The sequence below is a fragment of the Nothoprocta perdicaria genome, unplaced genomic scaffold, assembly GCF_003342845.1.
Source record: "Nothoprocta perdicaria isolate Ctin4 unplaced genomic scaffold, notPer1 scaffold_122, whole genome shotgun sequence".
NCBI classification, from domain to species: Eukaryota; Metazoa; Chordata; class Aves; order Tinamiformes; family Tinamidae; genus Nothoprocta; species Nothoprocta perdicaria.
The window spans coordinates 1,008,333-1,027,114 of NW_020454339.1; the positions used below are offsets into that span (position 1 = coordinate 1,008,333).

At 37.3% G+C, this 18,782-nt stretch overlaps 1 protein-coding gene across 1 annotated transcript; it reads left to right on the forward strand.

Annotated features, from left to right (window-relative positions):
• The first annotated feature begins 330 nt into the window (after nucleotides 1-330).
• On the forward strand, nucleotides 331-17,947 carry ATP6V0D2 (ATPase H+ transporting V0 subunit d2). The gene is made up of 8 exons (XM_026054539.1): nucleotides 331-512; nucleotides 6,905-7,076; nucleotides 8,928-9,106; nucleotides 10,794-10,873; nucleotides 12,709-12,786; nucleotides 15,962-16,138; nucleotides 16,980-17,057; nucleotides 17,594-17,947. The coding sequence occupies exons 1-8, from the start codon at nucleotides 383-385 to the stop codon at nucleotides 17,753-17,755; spliced, it is 1,056 nt and encodes a 351-aa protein (XP_025910324.1). The 5' UTR covers nucleotides 331-382; the 3' UTR covers nucleotides 17,756-17,947.
• The last annotated feature ends 835 nt before the right edge of the window (nucleotides 17,948-18,782 follow it).

Here is an 18,782-nt window from a genome sequence, read left to right on the forward strand (position 1 = left end):
TTATAGTCATCACATGCTATCGTAGTTTTTAATATGTTTTTTTTTGTTTGTTTGTTTCAATCAAATTCATAGCATTCCCATAAGCAATAGTTAAATCTTATACTGCCTTTTCTGGCTTCTCTTTCAGCAATAATAAATTCATTTTCTGGCTCTGACAGGAGGGAGTCGGATTTGTTGTCTGGCTGAGTAAGTGGTGTTGTGTAAGCATCAGCTATACTGGAACTATACTAGGAGCAAGAAACAGGAAGAAACTAGTTAGTAAAACACAGCTGTAGGCTGGCTAGGAATCAGTGACTATTTGTCGCTCCTTCCAAAAAGCAGAGTAAGACTTGGTGGCAAATATTCAATAAAATCAAGTATTCAACAGAGAGATTACATCTTCATGCCAGGATACTCAGAGTTTTACTTCAACGTGGACCATGGCTACTTGGAGGGTCTGGTCCGAGGTTTCAAAGCTGGGATCTTGACAAGTGCAGACTATGTCAATTTAGCACAATGTGAGACATTGGAAGGTAAGTCCCTTGGATTATCTTACTTTGGATGAAATGCTGTTGCTTAGACCTTTGAAGAATGGAAGGTAAAAGATTAAAATATTGGCAGCTTTATCTCTAAATCATGGATAATGCTGATTTCCTTTTAAAAATTATTCTCAAAATTAAGTTATTTGGTTTCCATAGAAATTACTCTAGGATGATACAGACTATGATTTCCAATGCAGCCTCTATCAAGGGGTTTTCTAGTTTGACAACAAACCTTGGAAATCTCATCGACAGATTTCCTCTGGGATTGGTAACCTTCTCATGTATTTTAACCATGCTGTGGACTTGTGCGAATATACAAGTTCCGTATCAGTTCAGCTGTATAAAATATTTCACAACATCTTTTTGAAAGATTACCATTCAAGTCCAAATATATATAAAACACATAATTTTAGAATTTTATTACTTCATAGGTTTTAGAGCAGTGGAGGATATTCTGCTTAGCAGGAAGAGAAAACTAGACTTCACAAAGATAAAATGAGCTATTGTTCATTTTAGAAAAGCTTTTTGAAGGTGACCTTGTCACAGTCACAAAGGGAACACACAGTTGTTTCCAAAACAGCTTTCTTTGGCCAAGACCGGTCACAGCCTGATGAAGACAGACTTTACAAAGAATCATATGACACACCTTTAAACACTTGGCAGGAAGAAATGCAGTAGAAAAGAAAATGCCTTTCTATGGAAACATAAAGCTTTTTTTTTTTTTTCTGAATCCATATAAAATCTACAGTTGTACACAGAAATAATTTCTCAGATATGTAGTATATGTGCATTCATTTGAAAATGTAGCAAGGAGAAATACTAGACTTGACTGTTGTGAACATCAATCGCTTTGTATATGCAGTGATAGAATTGGGAAGATGAGGAGTGCAAGGCCTAAAGATATTCACGTAGTTTAGAGGTTTTCTACACTGTTAATAAGTGTGGGAATGCCATTAATCTTATAAAGTAAAATAACTACATTTAAATAGGTATATGCAGGTAGATACCTGTGAGGTGGATAAAGTTCGTCCCACAGTTAAAGAAGAGGCAGACACCACAATTAGTGGGATCTAAAGAGCTATTTAGTTGATCAAATGTACGTTCCTACTTAAGCTGACAAGCTGGAGAGCAGTATCAGCTCTCCCTTTGGTGTAACAGCAGTTTAGACATGTAGACATTTGCTCTTGACAACTAACTCTGAAATCTGTTCCTTAAGTCAGCTTGACAGAAGATGACAGTAGTCTATTTGTACTAGTGATTACAAATTATGGAACTTAAGGACATTCTTGCTTTATATTTAATTCTTTAAGTCAAAAATCCTACTTAATGAATTTATATGCTTCTCTTGAGGTACTAATAGAGCTTAAAATATCTATGAGAGATATGAAGGACAGAATGACAAAATTATTAAACTCTTGCCGTCACACAATTTCTCTATTCAGGAGAACTCAGGAGATAATGTTACCAATGAATGACTCCAAAAGTTTAAAAAAAAAAAAAAAAAAAAAAAAAGGATTTTTGTTCATCATTTCCAAAAGAAAACAGAAAAGTCATTTTACAAGAAAGATATTTACAACCAAGAAGTGGTTATCAAACTTTGTTGAGATATACAAACTTTCAAGGTTATTAAGGGGATGTGGAGTACTTTATGAACAGATTGCAATAGGGTGATAAGGTCAAATTCTTAATAAGATTTGCAGCATAAAGAATGACATTTCTTGATTTTGTAGCCTTCTTCACTATAATCTTCATCTTAGTTTACCATACAAATCCTTCTCAGCAGCAGAAACTGCTGCTTTTATCAACCCATCTAAGCATATCCTTACTACTCACTGTAATTTCCCTTTTTTTTCTGTTTAGCTACAGAATATCTCTGCCTCCATTGGGTATTTTTCTACTTCTTTTAGCCAAATATCAGGTTCCAACTGCTTTACTTCCAACAACTTTGGAACTTAACTGCCAAATGTATTATTTATAACTAAAATATTAGAAGTATTGGATTTGGACATGGTGCTGAATATCTCTTTTTATTTATATATATCATATCTCTTTTTATTTATATGATGTAACACTGAACTTGCATGGCTACTACGCAGTGCACGAAAAAAACAGGTCCTCATCTCTAAAGTAAAAAAGGAGCTATATGTGTATGTTGTACCTTGTTTCCTATTAAAGCATTCAGAAAGTTCATTTGTGTCGCAGTGATCTCATGCTTTTGCTATAGTATCTTCAATGCTTGTATTCATATTGAAAGGTAATAAATTTACTCCACTATGTAATCTGTGGTATAGAACCAGACCACAGAAACTGGTCTAAGTGAAAAATATTATAAATATGGAAAAATAAGCAAGGAGAAACAAAATCAAAACCACCCTGAGTAGCTCATAAATAGAATTCAAAAGATCTTTTAATTTCAAAGTGGTTTTGATATCTCTAGAGGGGAAACCATAATGTCAGTACAGAAGAACCACAAGAAAGCTGTAGGTTACAACTTTATATTTGTATGCGAATCACAGGGTAAGTATGACAGTGAGAGAGAAAGAAAAAAGGAGAATGCAATCAGCATAAGATACCACTGTGTCCTCTCAATTCTGGGCCACACAGGAGAAGAGGCCTTAATTTAGACATCCTCAGGGGCTTGCTTAAATTATTATTATTTCTGTGGAGCTCGCAGGAAGGCTGCAGCACTGAGATCAGCCCACGTGCATTGTCCCCAGCACACAGGGACTAGATGAAAACCCGTGTGAGGTGGCTACCCAAGCAAGAAGTGAGACAGGATACCAGGGTTTTGCACACCTTTGATGTGGAGGGAACATTTCATCTCTAGGGAGGACCAGGTTAACACTTTGTTCAACTTTTTGCAGTAACTTTTTCTTTCTGATCAATGAGCATCTCCAGCAGGTCAAGGGAGGTGATCGTCCCCCTATACACAGCCCTGGTGAGGCCACATCTGGAGTACTGYGTCCAGTTCTGGGCTCCCCAGKACAAGAGGGATGTGGAGCCGCTGGAGAGAGTCCAGCGCAGGGCTACCAGGATGATCAGGGACCTGGAACATCTGCCCTATGAGCAAAGGCTGAGAGAGCTGGGCCTGTTCAGCCTGAAGAAGAGAAGACTGAGGGGGGACCTGATCAGTGTCTATAAATACCTCAAGGGAGGCAGTGAGGAGGAGGGGCCGGCCACTTTTCAGTGGTGGCCAGTGATAGGACTAGAGGAAACGGCCACAAGCTGAGGCACCAAAAGTTCCACAGRAACTTAAGGAAACACTTCTTGACAGTGAGGGTGACAGAGCMCTGGMACAGGCTGCCCAGRGAGGTTGTGGAGTCTCCTTCTCTGGAGATCTTTAAAACCCTCCTRGATGCCGCCCTGTGCCACGTGCTCTAGGTGACCCTGTGTGAGCAGGGGGGTTGGACTAGATGACCTCTGAGGTCCCTTCCAACTTCGGGCATTCTATGAGTCTATGATTCTATGATTTGTGTCTTAGCTACAGTCATCTTAAACTAGCCTCTCTCTGCTTGAAACAATGTCCTTTAGACATGCTGCTGTTTTAATTGAGTAAGMTATGATGTGACTGGATTTAAAATCACATGATTTTAAGTGATGAGTTTCTTATATATGATTGCATAATGCATATGATGCATAATGGAAATAGATTACAATAATATTGACTGCCAAAGAAAGAACTTTCTTTCCTAGGGTTTCAATGTACATGCCAAAAAGCACAAGCTCTGCTTTGTGCTACCACCAAAAAGCAGCTACCACCAATAAAAAGTTTTGCTGAACAGAAATGTCTGAAGCCCCTATGATGCTCAGGCATCTTTTCTTGCTGGGTCACCAAGTCATGTTACTAGCCTATGTGTCTTACTGTGTTGAAGTCACAAGAAATAAGATCTTATTTATGCCAACTGCCATAAAAGACCATAATTTAATACTGCTGGAGCAGCCTCTGAGCTGCACTCTAGTCTGAACTCCGACCATGACATTTTTGATCAATCTCACATGCTTTTAGAGGTTGTTGATTACTGTTTGCTCAATTGTTTTGGCCAAGCACATAAGACAGGGTTGAATATCATTTCTTACACTATTCATAGTAACAGTTTTTGAAGTATTTAGGAAAGATAGCTCTTTAAAACAGGACATAGAAGAGGCAGGATCATTGATCCAGTATTCATTGGCATAATATTTCCTCCATATTTTAGAGCCTGGCAAGGCTATTTTATTTTTTATGGCTAATATTTTTCATGCGTTATATTTTGGTAGGGGTTCTCAGTCAGTGAGAGAGTGAGGTCAGTAGTAGTCTTGCCAGAGACAGACTACTTCTGATTATTCATTTTTGTTTTCCATTGGTCTCATCAGCAATGTTAAATACACTTCTGAATGGCCAGTTTTGGTGGGTAGTATTTGGGTTTTGATCTGCCTTAGATACTAACACTGAAAACTACTGTGTCAGCAATGCATTTACAGAGTTTGGTATTGGTACCTTACCTCTAAGGAGGTATTGGTGCTTCATTTGAAAACAGACAGAGCAAAGCTGGAATTCTAGCCCTATGCATGTGATACGGCAAAATACTGTAATACCACTATATGTTAGGTTTTCCCACTTTCCTTGCAATGAGAAGAGAAAGAAAAATTATCACTTTTTAAGGAAATATAAATGTGATTATAAAAATATTAGTGAGTTTTTAGAAACATATTTACACACATAGTCTTGTTTCTAGGCATAATTTTGCATTTTTATTTGATTCATCTTTCTTATCTTTCTCTCTTTCCTGAATTAAGTAGTGTTCCATTTTCATATTTCAATTCTCTTTCTTCTCTCTGAAAAGAACCTGTACTGAAACTGTGACTATTTCCTAGTTCCTCTAACATTTAAAAGCACAACAACCTGGATTCTGTTTTGTCAACAGCTTTGTCATAAGCTCTRAGGACCCATATAATTTTAAGAAGCAATTAGTTTACACTGATTGCATTCATTTAGTACCAAGAAATCTAAAGAAATCCCAGCAATTCCAGAGCATTAGGTAGGTAAGGCTGTCCCATCCAAAAGTCTGTGTTGATGTTAGCACTGAAATGAGCTCAAGTGGCAGCCAATCTGCATATAAAATTCTAGGATTTATCTTATTAACTTAGAGTCCTAAGATTTTGAATTTCCAGTGTATTAGTCCCTGTGSTTTAAGTCTCAGGATAGGTAACATTATTGCATCCTAAGAAAGTGTCCACATGGGGAATGTGGCAGTGAAGTGAAATTCACTAGTGAAGACTAGTGAACACGCTAATAAATCCTCCCCGCCTTGTTAACTGCTCATTAACTTCTCTTGCAGGTGTTTCATTTAATGGGAGTGTTATTATTCTTTTCCCTAAATATCACTTCAGATTTTATTTGAAAATATAATCATCACAAATGCCAAACCCTTATAACTTTATGCCAATCTATAATTTACAATAATTTTAATATGGCATTTGGCATATGGCAATTCTGCAATAGAGCAGTGGCTTTTTAAAAGGAAATGCTAAATGGCTTTGAACACTAATAATTGATTGCAATCTTTACTCTGCCTCATGGTGGAAAACGGCTGGCAGAGGAATTTATCAAAGGAATTCTTTGCTATTACAAAAGCTTGTCCTGACCTTGTCTTATCAACTCATTTTTTTCTCCAGTTACCAGTGTGGGGAGCACAGACAGAATGTGTCATGATAACCCAAGTTTCTGGAACAGCTTCTTAGGATCTGCTAATAGCAGCCATAAATTAGACAAAGCCTAAACAGAAATGTTAGGAAAGTGAAATTGTGCCCTTCCATGCCCTCTGCTGCAGAGCTCATTTGGAGCTCTGAGTCTGAGACAGGCAAGACCTTTTTCTCTCTTTTATTCAGGTAGCTCAGTAGCATTATAGACTTACATRAGTTTTAAACATCTCACATTACAATTGAGCACTTTAACAAAGTCACAGAATAATACTTTTTGATACCTAATGGTCCATAGGAGCATGACGCAAAACAACTGGCACGGATTATAATGATGTAGTAATGGTGYCCTGAATAAATCAGTGAAATCAAAACATTGGACAAACCTGTCTGGGAAAGGGCTTGGGACAGCAATAATGAATATTGCGTCTGATGACTGACTGGAAATTTAAGTTGCCAGTAAAACATCTGACAAAAGGGTAAATTGTTTGTCCTTTCCAGGTGGCATCCTCAAGTCTTACTGCTAGAAAAGACGAATTTGCGGGAAGTATGCACTAGGTCTATGTCAAATCCACAACAAAAACTTTTCACTAGATCAGACCTTTAATATGGCCTGAAATGAACATTTGAAATGTTGTTCCATTTGGTTTGGAAATAATATAATGATGGTTTATTCTCGTGATCTTCCCTGACTCTAATTCTAGACCTGAAGTTACATCTGCAGACTACAGATTATGGCAACTTCTTGGCTAATGAGACTGGCCCCCTCACCATTTCCACCATTGATGACAAACTGAAAGCCAAGCTGCTCACAGAATTTCATTACTTCAGAAACCATGCTTTCGAACCACTCACCACATTTCTGAACTTCATCACGTAAGTAATGTTACCATCTGGCTTACAGTACAGACTCAAAACAAAAGCAACAAGGGGTTAAAGCAAATGTAAATATGTCTTACTAGAATTTCTATTTAAGGTTTCACAAATCACAAAATTTCTTTGATACCATAATACTTATGCAACATATTTACTAATATATATGCTAAAATATATATGAAGAGCTTTTGTCTTTGAAATATTTTAAAGAACACAAGAAAAGCATAATTTCTCTGTGTGAAGGAACAGAAGTAGTGGTATAGGGTGAGAAAAAGAGAACTGGCAAAAATGAAATTTGTGGGATGGCTAAAGCAGTATTAACCTTTTTAAGATCTGTGGAGCAAAGATTTCAATGTACAATACATGATCTAATACATGTAGATAATAATGTACAATACATGATCTAAATTTGCATGCAACAAATTGTAGAATTTGTTTACAGGAGGAAAAACCACTTTCTGCTCTATATATCAAGATACTTAGATCGAGGTAGCTGTGTTTGTGTCAGATGTTTTATGTCAAATGAATAGAAAAATCTACTCTCAATACAGATATGAACAGATTAACTTGTTAAATAAATGACTTTGATAGCATATTAATGAGGGCAAGAATCTGCTTTATAGCAGTCTAACAACACTGAAAGCTCAGTGGGATATTTTACAGAACTGCTTACTCCCCTTACTGCATCTCCTTAGTACATTGTAACTAAATTATTGGACTTTCCAGGTTACTTTCAGAGACTATGTTTTTCTTAACAGCAAAAGAAATTATCATTAGTCTTATTTTTTGTTTGAATGTTGCTGACCAGTTTTAGGCTATTTTAACACCAAATTCCTGAAGCCTGCCCTTGGACAGCTATAACCTGTAGGCATACATGTTTCTGTTTTCATTTAGAGAAATGAAAGAGAAAATATGAGAATTGTGACAGTGTTGTGTTCATGCTCATTGCTCTGCATGTGTACACACGTACGCGCACACACTCTGCACCCAGCTGTTTTGCAATAACAGAGACATTTGTTTAAGTTATTTAACACAACTACCGTATCCCTGTATATCTCCTAATAGCTCTAGTCCTCATAACTCKAGTTCCCCCTTTCATGTTTCTTGTGTGAAATCATGTCAGCCTGTAGCCTCCATAGCTGTGCTCTAAATCAATGGCCCGGCGGGAGATTTGCATCTATATTATAAGTATCCCAAGGGAATAGGTTTCACATTTCCATTTCTGAGTTACTGACAAAACTCTGATCAGACCCTCTAATGGTAAAACTAAAAAGAAGTTGACAGAAAACTTGATGGATCTGTGAGGATCTGAAGATGATTGTTCTGCAAGGGTCTGTTCACAGTCTCCTCATGGAAGGATATTTAAAACTGACTGAGAAGAAGACTGTAAGTTGGCTGTGTCTGCATGAACACCACAGTTTTACAATCTAGTTTCTGGTGCAGTTCTCCTCTTTATAGATGAGCTGTATGAAATAATAAAATTCCCAAACTAGAAGAGGCTGCTAATTCAGGTGATTTGCATTTTGCACTCATTTCCACTTACTATATCAACACTTCATTTTACAGCTACGTGCTTATTATACTTATTTTTCAGCTTTCTCAGCCATAAAATTGTCCTTCTCCTAGACTGATCGTGTTGTTTAAAATTAATAATGTTACCTACTTGTTAGTATAAAACCTTCATTCTTTTTTGGTAGGTGGGGTTGATATGGAGAACCGACAAACCTTCACATACTTGGGTCATTTCTGACTGTAGGCTTAATAATAATTTTCATCTTTTTTCTTTTATGTTTTTTCAAAGCAAAACTCATTATAAAAATAAGACTAATTTATTTTTTCTTTCAAATACAGATACAGCTACATGATTGACAATGTAATTCTTTTAATAACTGGCACATTACATCAGCGTCCCATAGCTGAACTTGTTCCCAAGTGCCACCCACTGGGGAGTTTTGAGCAAATGGAAGCAGTCAGYATTGCCTCAAACCCCACGGAGCTGTTTAATGCAATTTTGGTTGACACGCCATTAGGTAGGAACATCAAGTTACTTCTTACTTGGCTCTTGAAACTTCTCTATGTTTTCTTAAGAATATCTCACATTAAATAACACGTTCTGGGCTGGATATGCTGTGTTCTGGTAACATAAAAAACTATGAACAATTGGCTGACAAACTGTGGATCAAGCACTTCTGAAGTGGTGTTCAGGACATTTTCTGTAATATTTATTAAGAGATTCTGTATCAGCCTTGGGTAGCTAGCCACAGATGAAATATGTTGCTCTCAGGAAATGCATGGATATTTTTTATGGCCAAAGTAGTCATCCATATATTTATTTCAACACCTAGATCTATAAAAAATGCAAGATGAAATCTTACTTGTACTTCACTAAGGATGAAGAAATACACAGTTACTAATAAATATTAAAGGTTGTGTTAGCTCCTAGAATCCATTGCTTGGGATCTGAACATGATTCAAATATAGAGATAATTTCCCTGTCCTGAAGGATGAAATCTGAAGCTAAAACAGAGCAAGGGTTAGGATTATTCTATCACATCGGTTGAAATGGTGCTCAATGTGCAGCAATGGCCAAAACAAGCAAACAAAAACTGAAGAGATGTAGGACTGTGGAGACATGACCAAGGTTTGCAAAGTCATGAAGATGGTGGATAAAATGACTAAACAATATAGTTTAGAAGACCAGATCCCAGAAGAAAGATAGTTTAAAAATACATAAAAGAAAATGCTATTTTAAACAAGTGGTAGTAAATTCGTGGAATGTGTCACTCCAGATGTTGCTAAAGGCAGAGGGTAGCATCATTAAAAAAAAAATAAATAATATAATTCCTGTGTAACRGGTCTATAAATAGATCCTAAAGAGAACTGTCAGGAACTGCTTTCTAATATGGATAATAGAATAACTGGGGATACTGGGAGAGTACAAAGGAAACAGACCACAAAACATGGCCAGGCTTGCAGGCTTTTTTTGAATAGTATCGCCTTTTGCTCCTGTCTAAGAGTGTGTTCTCTCTGATGCAGCTTCATTTGCCCCAATAGGCCAGTTGTTTAGTTCTTGTGATGCTGCTTATAACAAACAGCAACGGACAGACAGAGCTTTATTAGTTAAGAATATAGTATTTTTAAGAGATCCAAGTGCACGAATGAACTTCATCCCCTCCCTCCCTGTTCAAAAGCCTGCTCTTTAGCCAGCTTTCTAGAGGAGCTGGAAGCACAGATGGTCAAGGTCAAAGCTTGTTCCCTTTATTAGTTTCATCCTATCATGTTTCCCCAATTTGCACACATGCTAAAATGGGAAGAGGAAAGTTAGGAAAGAGGATTCTCCTGAAAAATCGCAGAATACCTGTATGATTTAAGGCAAAAAGGATCTTTCATGTTCCTTGCTAGAAAATCCCACTAATGCCTAAACCACATACTTCAGAGGAGATTAGGGCCTTCATTAGCATTTCCTATCCAGTGTTCTCTGGAGACAGGACTCTGGCTGCTGCCTTGATTGAGTCCCCTCACCACGGATTCTCATTAGCAGAAGGGGATAGGAGGATAAGGGAAAATCAAGAGGATTTCTCTTGGTTGCTGTTACATCACTCTTTCATGTGCAAGAGAAACCTCAGGCCTTTGGTCACACACTGGTGCATGGCTACAGATAAGAGAAGCATAATAGCATGTAGATTTATACTGTAATGTAATAAACTCTGCTTTCAGCTGCTTTCTTTCAAGACTGCCTGTCTGAAAATGACCTGGATGAAATGAACATTGAAATAATGCGCAACAAACTGTACAAGGCAAGTGCTTGCAATGTAACAATAATACTTGAGTTTTTTCAAAGTGCCTGGGAAAAGGAGGTCAGCTTCATTATCTCTGTTTTATGAACAGGGATACAGAAGCCTGGTGAGATGAAGCAAGTTGTGTAAGGYCACCTGGTTGATGACGAGTCCAGGAATCAAATCCAGCTCCCTTGAGATCTAGTCCAGGGTTTGGATAGTTTCCAAAATTTAGATCTGCCTCTAAAATCTAATTTAATATCTCATTAATGAAAATGCTTTAGATGCCAGGCTGATATCCAAATCCATTTGCTTATGAATAACTCAGTTACCCACAAAATGCCGTAGAACTRTTAGCCTCTAAGTGATCCTAAGAGGGCTTTTGATTGAAATTTATTTTAGTTTATAAAAGGTAGAAGCAATATGAAAAACTCTAATTACTTTGAGTACTGCATGATATTTTTTTTAATTAAAGGCTTTGTTTCACTTATGTTTTTATTCTTTTCTTTCCCCTTATCCATTGTATTGCTGCATCACAGCTGAATATGAATCTAATATGTGCCTTCCCTTGCCAAAGTACCTTGCAAATATTAGCATACAGGTCAATACTCTTAGCATGGTCTCCTTCAAGGCAATGCATATTTTATTCTCCTAATGGTTGCTTCCAGCACATTTTTTTCCAATTTCTTTGCTGTATTTCTTTCACAGAGGATGCCCCAGCCCATAGGCAGAATTCTTACAGGGATCTGATCAGCACCAGGCTGAAGGACAAAAATTTTTCCCTTGGCTCTACAAGAGATGTTTATAAATTCCCAGGACAATATTTGCTTCTTAAATATTCTGTTACTTCCTATTATTCATAAGAACATCATTTAAGCCCAAGCCTTCTAATTCTCCCACAAGTAGCAATAAACCTGCCAGTTGTTTCCATTTTACAACATACAACTTAGATTTTTATTTCCTGTGTGGGTGACTTCCCATTTACACTTATTAAATTTCATTTTTAACTTCTTCTCCCCACTCTTCTAAGTATCAGGAGGATCAATTTGCAAACACTTTTAAATTATTCACATTTCTTTCCTCTTCTGCTTCGATTCAGTGCCAGCTACCAAAGTGATCAGTTCTATTTGAGCTCTAGATAGCACTCTCCAGAGCGTAACACCAAATCCCATGCTGCAGATTCCCACTGCGATGTTTCTATATAAGATTTCCCTAATTGCACGGTTAGCGAGAGCTTTTAATAAGCTTGTGCAAACGCAAATGCCTTTTTGTACCGTACCTGTTACCTAAGACAGCGTTTTGCTGTGGTGGGAACAGCTTGCATCTCCAAGTTGGTCCTCACTGAACAGCTATATTGAACTGGGTGCACAGGGCAGGATCCTCGCAAGAGCAGAGGGCTCCGCAGCCCATTACTCTGAGAGCTTTGATTGCTGTTCTGGTCTAATCCAGGGTTTTGAAGGGTAGAGCAGTAGGGATTAGTCTGTGCRGCTTCACAGCACTGGCCCCACAGCTGTGGCGGGCACCCAAGTCCCCCCCTCCACGCTACGATGTAGTTTCCTTCAGCCATCTGCTTAGTCTGCAGCCAAAGATGATCCCTCTTTAGGGAGCAAAGAAAGCACAATATTTACCCTGAAACACCCTTTAGATGTTACCCATTTTGTAAGAACAAGATATTTACATTTTAATATTCCAACCTTCAATCCAGCAAAGCACATTAGCAAGTGCATTTTTGAATTTAAATTCATAGAGTTATCCACATTAATGGAAGTATTTAAAAATGGAGCTCATGACTAAAGGGCTGAGCTAGACAGGGTCTTAAGTAGTATTTAAAATATTTCTTTTCTTCTTTCATGTAGTCTTATCTTGAGGCGTTCTATAAGTTTTGTGAAAAACAAGGAGGTACCACAGCAGAGGTAATGAGACCTATTATYGAGGTGAGAAAAGTTCAATCTTTATAAACAAGAATGTTCCAAAATGTTTTTCTGAGTTACTTTGTTTCTTCTGCTCCCCCTTTCTGCCTTTGCAAAACTGTTTTTCAGATGTTTTCTCCTCTGAATAATAAGTACTTGCTAAGATGTACTGAAGTCTTGATTCTAGGATGACTTTTACCTCTCAAGTAGAGAAGCATCCAGGCCATTACCAGATAGAAGTTAGCTTCAGTTAATTTTTTTCTATAACAGAGAGAAGAGTAGAACAAATAGCTCACTAATCTCAAACTGTTGTCTTTTAACATCTAGATAAAATAAGCAGAAAAATTTAAAAAGTGGATTGTTTTTACACCTCTCAGCCCCAAATTATAAGTCAGGGTAACTACAGTCTGGAATTCCTATATCTTTAAAAATCAAAATTATTTAAAATTCATAGCACCATAACATGCTGGTTTACCCTCCTATTAAAATTAATGGTTAAAGTTAGAGTTGAGTGGCCTTTGGAATGAGTGTCCTACAGAAAGAACCAACATTCCACATTTATCTCTTTGTCTCCCAGTTCAGGAAAGTTTAATATTACTTTTTCCATGAAAAACAAAATCCCTTCCCTTCCCCCTCCCCAAGTTTCTTAACAGCATGGTGAAGTGTAGTGTATTCTTGGTTTTGTAAGGTGAAATAAAAGACATTCCTAAAGCTATGTTTTCATTCCTGATTTTCAGATGATTTTGAATACTTCATTTGGAGTCTTTAGCATTCAGCTCCATGTTTTTCGCATAGTTTGTCACGATTGTTTGCAGAGCTTGGTACTCATCCATTTCCTTGAGTAATATTTTCTGGATAAGCAAAGCTTACACCTTAAAAATTGACTGAACAAGATTCACTAGACTGTTAAGACATCACACTAAAAGTTTGAGGGAGAGAGATAATCATCCAAGGAGTTCATCACAAAAGGAAAACTGAGTCAAAAATTACACTATACGAAGCAGTTTTTGATAGGGGAATGCGTTTTCATGTTTTATTTAACCAGTTCATAATGTTTCAGTTCATGTTTTAAAGAAAATGTTCTTTATCAAGGTGAATTGACCAGAAATAAAATGCTTAGTGTATTGCTTTGTAAAAAAATAAAAATCAATAGATTGACCTGCAAAGGCAGACATATGTTCCCAAGTTGATTCAGATTTGCAGAAAGTTCATTTCCAGTTAGAAATTCATATTGAGAGAAGATTACTAACCAATATTAGTCTAAGCATGTTGTAAAATTCTATCAATGGCAACAGTTTGGTCCATTCTAAGCCTCTTTAAAAATCCTCTGTAAGGTCAATCAGCTAGCAGGATAAACTCTGTAGAAGATTTTGTTTTCTATATTGTTATAATAATCTGAAGACACATATAAAGCAGATTGCTAATGGTGGAGTTTATGAAAGGCCAAAGTTTAAATGAATTGTTCCAAAGAATTGTTGCTTTTATGCTGTAATTTTATAAGTAAGATTACTAATCTGAGTGAAACTCATGTATTTAACTCCCCCAGACTCCTTGGCTGCAGGTCAGAGTGCTAGATCCTTGCACATTAGAAGCCCTGATGGTCTCTCCTCTGCCATGGGCATCAAACTAAGGGCCATGGGCACTTAGGAAATGCTCATGCTGTGCCTCCCCCTGCACCTGCAGCAATCAAATGGCCCGAGTCACAGATAAACCAGCTTCATGGTGGGAGCCAGTGTGAAGAACCTCATGAGGCCACAATCTGGAGAAATGGTCTCAGGCATGGCTCTGAGCCACCCAATTTTCTCGAAATGAGAGCCACAGGGTCAGGCCCCAAGGCCTCTTGCATTAATTATTATTGTATCTGAGCACACTTTTCCAATAAATCATTACCGACCTAACAGATAAAATCTGCATGACTTTAACAGGTTAAAAAAGCAAAGYATTTCTCCTTTCAAAACAGTTTCACTAGGGTTGATATGTCTGTTCATATTAACAAGGCGAGTAAGATTTGGCTCTGTTACTTATTAGCTATAAATCTTTTCAAGCATGCTTATTTTCTTCTCGCTATTTCCCCATTGTTTATTCATTTTCCTTGCTCCGAAGTCAGTGCCAGAGGGTGGCTGGGTTCCTGTTGCAATGTGTTCCAGTACATAGGAGTGAGATCGTGGAATATGTGCTTAACAGCTAAATTTGTAGAACAATGTTGCAACTGCATTTGTCAGTGCTGTTACTCAACAGAAAATAGTGTGGTTCTGCTCAAAACGGTTCAAGAGTTCACAGARTACAAATTGATCCACACTTCCTAAAATCTGTGTGTGCTGTATTTTCACTTAGGAGATTTTCGTGTGTAACTGTCACAGTTTGCAAGGGTGTTGCTGTTCTTAAAAAGGGGTAGTAATTCATTAAAAAAATAAAACCCACCATACTTAGTTTAGATATCAAGTTAGAAGAATAAAATAAATTTGACCATGATTATTTTTAATTACCAGTGTATTTTTAATTCACACTGTAAGTATGTAGGTGAAATGTTACCTTGCATAAAATAACAGCCTGAAGTCCAGAAATTAAAATGATTTTCAGTCTGTTGCATTGAGGAAAATACAGATACTACAGGCACTTAAACTTGCTGGAAGGTATGTAGCCTTCTGTTCTATGTGTTAAAAATTAACTGTTATTTGAAAGACTTGAAATCTTTAACTAGGCATGTAAAAAGCTACTCTTCTTTATAAAATCACAGTTTTAAATATATACATTCAGATTTTTTTCCCCAAAACTTCCATTCCACCCTTACTGTCATTAGCACTCTTTGAAAGAACAATATTATTGATTCTTGATCCCTTCACATGTTATTACATCTAAGAGCATCATTATATAACTTCAAAAGTGTCTGTGTCAGGAGATTTTCTTATAGTTAAAATCTCGGTAACTTATTAGGCAAATAAGGAAGTAGTTGGGATAACGTTTTCAGTACAGAAATCACAGAATTAAAGCTGAGCTTATGTAAACTCCCTTTGATTTGCTAGTTAAAATTTAACAAGCATTTATAAATCCACTAAGATCTGTTTCTAATGCAGTGAAGTCTACTTTTTAAAGTTTCCTTAGGCTAACAAAAAATACATATATTCCACTTCCTTGCTTTTTTTTTTTTTTCCAAATGAGCATCTCTAATGCTTGCTTACTCTTTGTTTTATGTATTAAGTTTGAAGCAGATAGACGTGCCTTTATCATCACTATCAATTCATTTGGCACTGAGCTGAGTAAAGAAGACAGAGAGAAGCTATATCCAACCTGTGGAAAACTGTACCCAGAAGGCTTACATCTGCTGGCCAATGCAGATGACTACGAGCAAGTGAAGGCCATTGCAGATTACTATGCAGTATGTAATCTAATTTTTCAAAACAAAAGGTCAAAATACAAATACTAACATGTCATGATGAAATGAAATTTTTATTATTTTATTAAAACTGCCAAAAATGAGGTTCATGCCATATCTAGCTCCTATCTCCAAGAGTAGAGCACAGTGTCCAGGCAAAAGTCATTATAAAATAAGAAGATGAAATAATTCACATAGCAGATGAGTGAAAGCCTGATTTCTTACTGGACCTATAAAATAAGAAGTTGGATTTCTGAAAATCATCTTCCCTCTCTTCTCACTTTTTCCTCTAAACCACTGATTGAATCAATGAATTAGCTGGTGCAGACAATACTGCTGTGATTTAGTAAAATACATCTCTGCAGAATACAGCGGTATGACGTACCAGGCTGATGGGCTTAAATACAACATTAATGCAAACATAGCAAACCCAGCTGACTATTGGGAGTAAACCGAGCAGCCACGCGAGGATCAGAGTTCAGGCTTTGGCTCCATCTGCCAGAGTGGCTCTACTGGGAACTATCTGTACCCAAAGTGCAACACCCTCTGTCCAAAGGACTGAAAGGTCGTGTGTCACCCTACCACTGCTTCTCCTTGTGCCTTCCTTACATTATCTGACATGGTAGGAAATGGCAGTAAGGAATGCAAGAATAAATATTCTTTCCCCCTTACCCCCCTTTGGTGAATATACACTTTTGAGTTAAGTAGGGCCTATACATGAGTCTGCTCAGAAAGATTACCAGATCATAGAAAGATAACCTAGTTCAGAAGGAAATGCAAAGTAACTGTGCTGAGCAGAATGCACAAATACCTATTGCCTTTGCGGGGTTGTCTCTGCCTTTAGGAATACAAGGCTTTGTTTGAAGGCGTAGGGAGCGGCACCGGAGAAAAGACACTGGAAGATGCATTTTTTGAACATGAGGTAAGAGTTTTAACCTTAACATTTCAAAATCAAAGCCACTCCCCTGGCATAACATTTAAAGCAATCAATACTGCCTGTTCAGAGAGAGAGGCACCAGTAGAAGCTTTTGCCTCTGCAGTGATGCAACATTCAGCTTTGCGTGCAAGCACAAGGTACRGCTGTCACTGCTAACTTTGGGGTAAGGCAAAATAGAAAGATAACTTTTTAAATGAAATAAATGTTGGGATTGATTTGCTAAACAGTTACAGAGCCAGCCCTGATAGCCTGTAAAATTCATCTCCTCTAAACTGCTTGATGATACTGCCTTGCACAGGCTACTGCAGAGGCTAGTTCACCAYTGTCCTTTACTTACCTGTAATGTTGCGGGGTGTTTCCAAAATTAATCCAGAGATGATATTTCAGTTATGTTTCTACTGARGAGACCCCTAAATATAGCCGTGGTTGCAAAGCTACACAGAAAATTTGATGATGAAAGCTAGCGTTACATTTGCCCTCTTTAATATTTTATCATAACCCTTGTTTCATCTTTTCCACAGGTAAAATTGAATGTTCTTGCATTCAATAACCAGTTTCATTTTGGAGTATTTTATGCCTATGTAAAGCTGAAGGAACAAGAATGCAGAAATATTGTATGGATTGCTGAATGCATTTCGCAGAGGCACAGAACCAAAATTAACAATTACATTCCAATTTTCTAAATTTGAAAATTTACAACTGTAGAGTGCCTGAAAATGAGYATTAATTCAAATAAAAGAAAAAAATCTCATTTCAAGAGTTAACACTGACCAGATGATTAAAATTATATCCTTCATATATACAGCAGCACAAACAAAACTAAACCATAATTACAGATAAGAGTACTTTATCAGGAAATATTTAGTGGACTCATTTGTAGATTTTGTTTGCTSATTTTTTCCCCACTGTGCCCATATTAATTTAACTGATCAATAAAAACGTTCTACATGATCTTTTATGCACATTCTTTCTTTCTTGTGGAAATAAGTTCTATGCTAATGATGTTTTGCAAAGCTCTTCAACAGTTTTTATTTGAATTAGTCATTTTCTCAATTGGCTAACTAAACAACTACTGCTATCTTAGACTGTATTTATGGGCTTCCTTATGGTGTACAAGGGTATGTGAAGGACTTACTACATGAATAGAAGGTAAACTTTAGGTTTACTCTGAGATTCCCCTTTAGGAGCAAGTAAGAGATCTCTCATGTTAAATGCAACTAAGCAATTGTGATGGCATCAAAATCTCTTCACTTTTCCTGTTATGGTCACACGAGGTGCACCATGACCATGAACAYCAAGCGATGGGCACCTCATCTACCTGCACAGCCCTACAAAGGTCTTCTCCTGCCACTCTTAGACACTGTCTTCATGTAAGCGCTAAGGAAGATTATGAAACATAAATGTAAATACGCTGCCAGCTCTGTATCAGTTGTACATCAGGCACAAACAACATGAGCTCCAAGCTATTTCAGGAACCGTCTAAGATCAGTCACTAAAAATAGAGCAGACTGTTGAGGCCGCATTGTAGCAGGACAAGGTTGACTCTGCTGGGGAAAAAGGAGGGATTTTGAAAGGCACATCAACATGCTGTCCTGCAGTCCATTCAAGAAATTTGCCTTCTTATCAATGAATCAGATCACAGCTTGGTTTTCTGCTTGATTCCTTAGATTCAGGCTGCACAAAGAACAAATCTCAGTCTTCAGCTGAATG